This window comes from Fragaria vesca, linkage group LG4 (assembly GCF_000184155.1).
Source record: "Fragaria vesca subsp. vesca linkage group LG4, FraVesHawaii_1.0, whole genome shotgun sequence".
NCBI classification, from domain to species: Eukaryota; Viridiplantae; Streptophyta; class Magnoliopsida; order Rosales; family Rosaceae; genus Fragaria; species Fragaria vesca.
In genome coordinates this window covers 11,350,604-11,359,194 of record NC_020494.1, presented here as the reverse complement: position 1 = coordinate 11,359,194, position 8,591 = coordinate 11,350,604, and the positions used below count along the sequence as shown (strand labels likewise).

Genomic DNA, 8,591 nt, shown 5'->3' with positions numbered 1-8,591 from the left:
AATTTAATCACTCCTCTAATTTCTTCCCATTATGAAGTATACTCATCGCACATCACTCCATCATTTTGGCTAATATACTTGCAAATTGCTAGATTTACTTGAATGCATTGACTAAGAAAGCTTATTGTCTTGTTCTAATGGATGATTTCGGTGATCTTAATATCACATTACCTTGGCTACATGTTTTGCTCGAACTGGAGTCTAACATGTTGGAATGTGGGCACATGATTATTTCTTTTCCTTGTTGTGCAACATAGAACGCGCAAGGCTGGGTGTTCTCAATGTTAGTCCATTTTGTTTTGTCGCAATTTGTCATGGCATGCATGAAAATATGGTATGATGGATTTTAGTTTGCAGAGATGATAGTTTTCTTATCATATCAAATCTTTTTTGCCTTATTCACGTGTACTTTTATTCTCTATCTTCCTTAGTCAATAGACATGCAAAATTTTGTATTGGTTCTCTTTCCTTTTGCAGGTATGATATCTTGATTCACCAAGATTTTGATCTTCTGCCGAGATCATCTTTTAGAGTTATTTTCTGTTTTGGTTTCTTTCCTTTATTGGATTAGGGTTTCTTGCATATCTATCTCTATATAATCGTCCTTCTATCGAGCTTACTTTTGTCTCTATCCCTCTCCATTCTCTTCTTCTTTCACCTTGGTTGTTTAGTGTGTAGGTTTTCGTCGTCATGGTTGGAGTTCGTCGTTCAAGAAGAGGCATGCAAGAAGCTCGGGCTGAGGCCGAGCGTCTGAACCAGGAGATGGATGAACGCCACGCTGCTGCTGCCGCCGCTGCTCCTGTCACTGTCGGCGACCTCACACAGGCCTTCTCTCGGCTTGGTGTTCATCTGCAAGCCCAGGTTGATCGAATCCACCAAGTTCATCTCTTACATCATGAACGTATTACTGCTCAATTATCCCGACTGGAACTTGCGGTTGGTGTGCTCACCGATCTCGGTGTGGAATCTCAAGAGATGCTTTCCAGGCAGGTTGTTTCGCCGGTTGCTTCCCCTGCCCTAGCCCCAGTGCACTCCTCATCGTCATCCTCTACTTTCTCTCCCTCTGACAACGCACAGCTTTCTTCTCATCGTCCTCCTCTTCCTCCTCTTCCTCCTCTTCCTCTGGCTGGCAGCTCTCTCTGGCATGCCATTGCTTTGGACCGAGAGGAACAAGCTGCCAGGGAAACACAAGCTTCTTTGGCTGCATGGCGAGCTCATCATGACCATCTCCGTTCTCAAGCGGTTCTTCCCCATGCGGATGGAGCCGTGCCTCAGGTTCCTGCACCTGCGAATGATGATCTTGCCGGCCGTCGCCGGAGCGGGCGGTTGGCTCTTCGTCGAAGTGGCTAGGGGTTTCTGTGTCGTCCATCTTTCTCCTCCTTTGCCCTCCATCAACTTAGGGGGAGAAATCAAGTAGCATGCATGTATGCATGCATCAAGTTATAATATTTTTAATTATGGTTTTTTGGGTTGAACTATTGTCTCTTGCATGAGATTACGAACTTAGTTTGCTTTGGTTTGTAATAAGTGCTATGCACACAACCTCTTGTATTATTTGTTTTAGTTTGGTGTTTTATTTTTGAAACCTATGATCTAGTCATTTGATTTCTTGAAAAAGGATGATCATTGATTCTTGAAATCAAGTGACCTATTTTCATTTTCGAAAATAGTGAGAGGTTTCTATAGATTATGGTAGTTTGTTTCCAATTTCATGTTATGTGCTAATCTTTGTCTCATAGGTACTTGATATTAGAAGTTGCATGGTAGGCCAAAGGGGGAGATTGAAGATATATTGGCCTCCATGAGTTGATGGAGTTCAAAGATTTCCAAGCTAGTGACAAAGAGAAGATATTGAAGTTTCCTATTCGGAAGGTCTCTTGCCATATAGGTTGGGATTTCCTTCTATATTTCTCATCTTTTATATGGTTAGTTCTAGATATATTTGGAATGTATTTTCAAATATATTTTCAGTTTATTAGGATATAGGCTGTTTAAGGTTAGTTCCTTTTCTATACAATTTAGATTTAGAAAGTTGTTATGGCATTGAGGTGATTCGGATCTAGATGAAAAAGAGGGCAGCTAGGTTCGGCTGATTTAATGATTCAAGGTGCTAAGGTTTGGGTTATATATATATGGTAGAGAGAAGAAGAAAAAGCTGTGTAGAAAATATAGGTTTCGTGAATGTGTGCTCTAGAGATTTTGTGTGAACAAATATTCAGATCATAGTATAGTCCTGTGTGGCAAGAGACCCTCGTGGCTCCATTGAAGACCTTCGTGGCTCCATTGAAGACCTTCGTGGCTTCAAGTCCTTCGTGGCATTTCAAGACCTTCGTGGCTTCAACGACCTCCGTGGCGTTATCGTCCTTCGTGGCGACAAAGACCTTCGTGGCTTTGTATTACACTTGACCGTGTTCTTTAAGTGTGAAGTATTTTTACTTTTGAGAATATATTACTTTTGATCATGTGTTGTCAAGTAATTGTAACCTTCTATTCAATAGTAAAGTAAAGTTCTTCTATATAATCCGCTGCTTATCTCATAATCGTTCTATCTAGTATTTTCATAATGGGAGACATAATCTCTCACACTATGCATATGATTCATAAAGCTAGCAAAACAGATTATAATTAGGACATCACTTGTACGTGATCGATCCTTACAGTTCAAATTGTATCGTATCATTACAACTTTGATCCGGCGATAATGCCATTTTAGGACAATCTGTAGGGGTAGGATCCGCATTCACACTAGATGATTTTAAGAAACACAAGCCCACCTCCATCAGGTAATCCCCTCCTTTGTAAGAGCATCTCCAACAGTTTCCCTATTTTTTTGAAATTCTCAATTTTGGGAAATATAGAGCTATTTTTAGGTCCAACAACTTCTCCATCTTATTCCCCAAAATGGGGATGAAGAAGAAAAATAAACCTTCATTCCCTAAATTTGCAGCAAATTAAGTCTTCCTTCCCTAAAATTAAATTCTTCACGTGCTCCAACGAATTTAAGACAACAATAAAATATTTTATTGGGTAGTTTATATTTACAATGAAATATATAATGTTTTTTTGTTATAATTAATGATGATATATTATATTTTATTGTTGTATTAAATGTTGAAATCTCCAAAATGGAGAAGCTGCTGGATTTTGATCATAATTTTTTTGGAGATTTTAGCTTTTGCTTTCCCATTTTAGAGAAATTTTGGAGAAGCTGTTGGAGATGCTCTAACACTTTAGCCATGGACTAGCCTCGAATTCTTTTGAGATAACATCAAAAAAAATTTGTATTCGGCTGTATTAAATTCTTCGTAAACCACTGTTCCACAGGATATTTATTTCACAGTGTAATTGCCATGGCGAAGTAATCTTGAGGGGTCGGATATTCGTTAATAGTACATTGCCCATGTCTATTGTACTCGTTTACCCAAAATCGCTCATCTGTCATCGTGCGTTCGCCTGGTGCTCCTAAACTCATCCAACAGAACTTGAGTTGAGCTCTCAAGCGTCGGGGTAACTATTAAGAAGAAAAATTGGTGAGTGAGGAACGGAGAGATGTGTTACGTATAATCAAATGAAATAAAATTAATGAAAACAATAAAGAGACTACCTGACTTGTAAAAAAAGGCCCAGAAGTGGCTTGCGGACACGGGACACCTTTCGATAGGTGTATACCGGTTATCACCCAAAGGAAAATTCGGGTTAGATAGAGATGTGTGTTTACCGGCCGAAAGCCGTGCAAAGGGAAATACTGCAAAGTAGATGAAGGATCCCTCGACTTGGGTACTTGAAATGAGACTAAGGGCTAGTTTGATATTGCTGTGATTTTTTTTTAAAAAAAAACTGATGTTGTTGTACTGCGAAAATAATCAGCTGTGAATTAAAACAGTTTTGTGTTTGGTAAATATTAGTTTTAAAAGTGCTTTTAAGGTCAAATTTATTAATTTATAGTGTTTTTAGTGACAACTACTTTTAAAAGTAACATTCAGGTTGATTTTAAAAGCTACTGCCAGTGACTTGTAATTTTCAAAAAAAAAAAGCTGTTTTTTTTTGCATTTACCAAACATTATAAAATCTAAAAGTTCTGATAGAACATGATTTTTTTAAAAGCGAAGTTGTACCAAACTAGACCTAAGTACCTCAAGTTATTTTTGGATTAGTATAAGTTCTCCCTGCGAACTTAGTTGGGGAAAAATAGATAGAAGGACAAATGATAATATCACAAGTACGTGCTTCCATAATTTAGTGTTGGTAAAAAGGTTGCGGGAGGATTGAGGTGGTGATTTAGAATGCTCACTAAAATATATAGACTACGTGTTTTTTTGATACGAATGGACTCTACGTGTTGGTGACTTGGTGTGTTAGAAATATCAAACGCATGCATGTCATATCTCAAGAGTTAATTACGGTAATACCTTTTCACTTGCATGCATGTACAACTTCATGTTTACCTAAATATTTTTTCTAGGTTAGAAATATCAAACGCATGTCATCTCTAGAGTTGATTATGGTAATACATTTTAATTTGCATGCATGTACAACTTCATGTTTCCCTAAATATATTTTCTAGGTTAGAAATATCAAAGACATGTCATCTCTAGAGTTGATTACGGTAACACCTTTTAACTTGCCTTCTGTTCTTTTAACTGCTATACTCTACTTTTTGGTCTTCAACTATGCAAGCTTGCTGCTTTAACTTCTGCTTTAACTCTGCATAAGTCGATCTGCTATCATATCAGCAAAGAATACTCATTGATAAGATCAGTTTACAAGAACCTACAGTAGCACCAACCCATTTCCTACTTGCACTGCTGCCGCAATTGTAAAGACATAAGGTTCCTGCACTGATGAGTCTAGCTATATATTTAAAGATTTATCATCTTGTTCCCGTTTATCAGCTAAATCAGAATTCTCATTTAGCATTATAGCGTATGTCCACATAGAGAGATCTGTTTACTTTTTGATCTAGATCTTGTTCTTGTATACACCATAGCACATTTTACTTTTATGTAGATAATATAACTCTCTTAATTAGTATGCGCATCTGGTTTTCTATGTTGAGTTCTTGGCAGCTCAGATTATATTTGAACAACATTTTGCTAGCTGAGCCCATGTTGAAGTTTTTCAAGTAATTAAGTTACAATAAGGTGCTGGATTGGGTAAAGTGTGTGCACTGTATATGTGAGACGTCTTACACCTGCCTTCACATAACCCTAATTGATTTGGTGATTTAAGATACACTATGTTCTTAAGGGAATCGATGCTAGCTGATCAATGATCATGACCTCAAAATAATTCAGTTAATTTGTGTCTATCAAACAGCTAGCTGCACTACTTATTATAGAGTGTAGTACTTTGTCCGTGTTGCAAATCTGCAATAATATATCATTAGTAAACTTCCGATAGATCGTTTTTGTATAATTAATAAAGAGTGCTAGAGAAAAGACGTTTCAAAGAGGCTTGTTTAGATAACACACTCATGAGATGTTTCTAACCTAACCTAACTTAACGTAACCTAACAACAAATATTTAGGTTAGGAACGGTATGTGTGCGCACGCCAACACCTTGGGCCCTCTGGGATCGACCAGAGATAGATCAGTTGAGGCAAAAGATAGGTCAAGCTGTACGTTGATGATGGAGAAATATGAAACAATCCTACTCCTCCCAGAAATCCATAGGAAGCACAGAAGGCAGAGACCCATTGAAAGTCTTGAACCACCAACTACTAACAATGTAGGCAGAAGAGCCGCCCTTCCCATTAGAAGCAGTCAAGCCCACATACACCAACTCATTGAATTGCATGGAAAGGTCAATCTGGGCCGCAATAACCGGACTCGGAGGCTTATTCTCCGGCGAATGCCCGACCCCAACCCGAACCAATTTCAGATCATCTCTGTACTCAATCCAAGCAGTAATCTCTTTCCCACCCACCAAATCAACCCCAGCATTAACAGAAGCCACACTCTCAACAGTGTTGAGATCAATCCCCACATGGCTGCCATTCACGTCATCCACCACAGGGTCAAAAAGGGTATCAAATTCCACAGCAAAGAACGAATCTTGAGGAAGACCCATAGACCCTCTCGAGTAGCTTAAACCCTCCAGGTCGGAGGTGAGTACAAACGCCATGCCGTCGCCGGAAGAGCACAACTGGGTGATGGTGAAAGTGAAGCGGCTCAAGAAAGAGGCGAAGACTTGGGTTTCGGGGTCAAGAAACCGAAATGGGTTGGAGTAGAAGGCTCCGCCGGCCCTGACCTCGGAGGCGTCGGTGCTTGGGCAGGTGGAGAGCGGCTGAGTGAGGCTGATGGCGTTGTGGGTTATGGAGGCGTCGCCGAAGAGGGTGATGTTGGTTGATGGCGGTGGGGGGGAAACAGGGTGGGAGAGGGTGAGGTTGAACAAGATCAAGAAAAGGGTGCAGAAGGCGAATGGGTGTGAGTGCATTGTCATTGTGAAGCAGAGGAGTGTGCGTTACAGAGATCGATGTAAAGATTAAAGAAATGAGCATTGTGGGAGAAGAGAGTACCCACGACTAATTATACAAAATAACCAACAGTAAAACAAACCCAAAGCAAATGGCGTGACATACAGTGGCGTGACATACAGTGAAAACAAACCCAAAACAAATGGCGTGACATACAGTGACGTGACATAAGCAGTGACATACATTTCTATTTTTGTAAACATTGCAAGCCAGCAATGAACCGAAAATTCTTTCACTCACGGGGTGAAAATTCACCAACTGACGTGTCACAAGCACAAGCACAAGTTTTTGTTTAGACCAACTTTTGACTAACCTTGGCATTCCTCCCTTAACGTTTTTTTGGAACTTTCAAATTGATGAGTGAAAGGTAGAAAAAAGGGGGTAAAATCCTTCTGCCTAGCTGGGTTAAATGTAAACCAAAAACCTCAATCCTCTCCGGTGAGGAAATCATCTGTTTTGATCCGAGTCTCTCTACCGCGACGGCTCGCCGTCTGAGGGAGCCCTTCTCCCACAACGACTTGCTCTCCAGCTTCTTCTCGCCGGAGAAGACCGCCGCCGCCGCTTCTCCGACGATCTCTAGTTCGACATGGCGGGGCTGATCTCCACCTCTATCCGGTCAGCCCTCGACTACCCACTCAACTACTCAGCCCTCAAACTTCAGAAGCAAATCTACGAGCTTGGTTCTTTGCCTCCGAATTTCAAAATTGTAATTCTGACTGTAAAATTACTTTGGAACTTGAAAGAGGTGGACTTCTTCCTGCAGATGTTTGGAAGATGAGAATGTATTGGAGCTGGACGGCGACATGAGAAAATGACTATTTCTCTTAATTGTAATTTTACTTCTTTACCCATTCCAGATGATATGGTTTTCCTAGTGTTTATACAAGGGATAGTTACGTCAAAACAATATACTACTAGGGTTATCTATTTGTTCTTTGTTCTTTTTTTGTTTATCATATGTAAATTTATTTTTAATTACAATCTTAACTAACGTTTTGAAATAAGTTGGGAACTCAACTTGAAACTCAATGGTTAGGATAGAAACAGTGGAGAAAAGTTATTAAAAATAAGTGAATTTTTTTCTATATTCATAGTGTAGTCGGTTGTACATAAAACAACCTCTCAAGCTTGTAAACCAGCCAGCATTCCATCATAATCGAGGCCGCTCCGAGGTATCCGCCAATAAGTAGGGTGGGCCGGGCCCAACCTCGTTGACAGTATTGGGCTGTGAGTGGTTTCAGGAGGCATAAGGGAACTGGGTGTGAAGTAGTAGCAAAGATAATTGTCCCACATCGATTTTTAGGCAAAAGAGAACCCACTCTGGGCCATAAATATGACCCAGCCACCAGCTTGTCAGGTATCATAACTACCCTCAGTAATTATATTCAACCATAAGATTCTGACTTAAGCTTCGGAGGAGGAAAGATCGGAAGCTCCCGGTCCCCTTTGTTATTGCAGGTCAGCAGGAAGACAACATACCATCCACCAGACATCATTAGCTTCTGCGAACCCGTCCAGGATTGTACAGAAACACATAGTATAACTTGTTTAGTGGATTATATGTAAGTGTACAAAATTTTGTAAAATCGGCCATAGGATGTGATCGGTATAGTGAAATATGGCTATGATGAAAAATTCAAATATTTTCGATAATATTTGGACCCCGATCAAGGCGGTCAACTCTTTCTACGTTTATGCTTCCTTATGAGGAACCCTATCGTCGGGAGGTAAATTTCCCTAAATTTTTATATGGGTTACTACATCACATATATGTGAGAGTTTGTAGGTTGAAAAATCAACCAAAATAAGTCACAAGGGGATATGTAGGAGCATTTCGTGTAATAAGTGACATAAATTTATGGTTGACCGTTTCAATCGATACCCAACCATTATCGAAAATAAGTGAAGTTTTTTTCATATTCATATTTAAGTATACTTATCACATCAGGACGGTCAAATTTTTATTTCGTGAATTTAGTCATAAGAACTATAACATGTTTACTAATGTGGTGTAACTTGTTTAGTGGGTTATATGCAAGTCTATATCTTTATAAACCAACTATATCTAGAGAATAAAATTTTGTAAAATAGGCCGTAGGATGTGATCGCTATAGT

At 39.5% G+C, this 8,591-nt stretch overlaps 1 protein-coding gene across 1 annotated transcript; it reads right to left on the bottom strand.

Annotated features, from left to right (window-relative positions):
- Positions 1-5,650: 5,650 nt before the first annotated feature.
- Positions 5,651-6,501, bottom strand: LOC101291819 (L-type lectin-domain containing receptor kinase S.6-like). The gene has a single exon (XM_004298078.1). The coding sequence runs from the start codon at positions 6,440-6,442 to the stop codon at positions 5,651-5,653; it is 792 nt and encodes a 263-aa protein (XP_004298126.1). The 5' UTR covers positions 6,443-6,501.
- Positions 6,502-8,591: the final 2,090 nt, after the last annotated feature.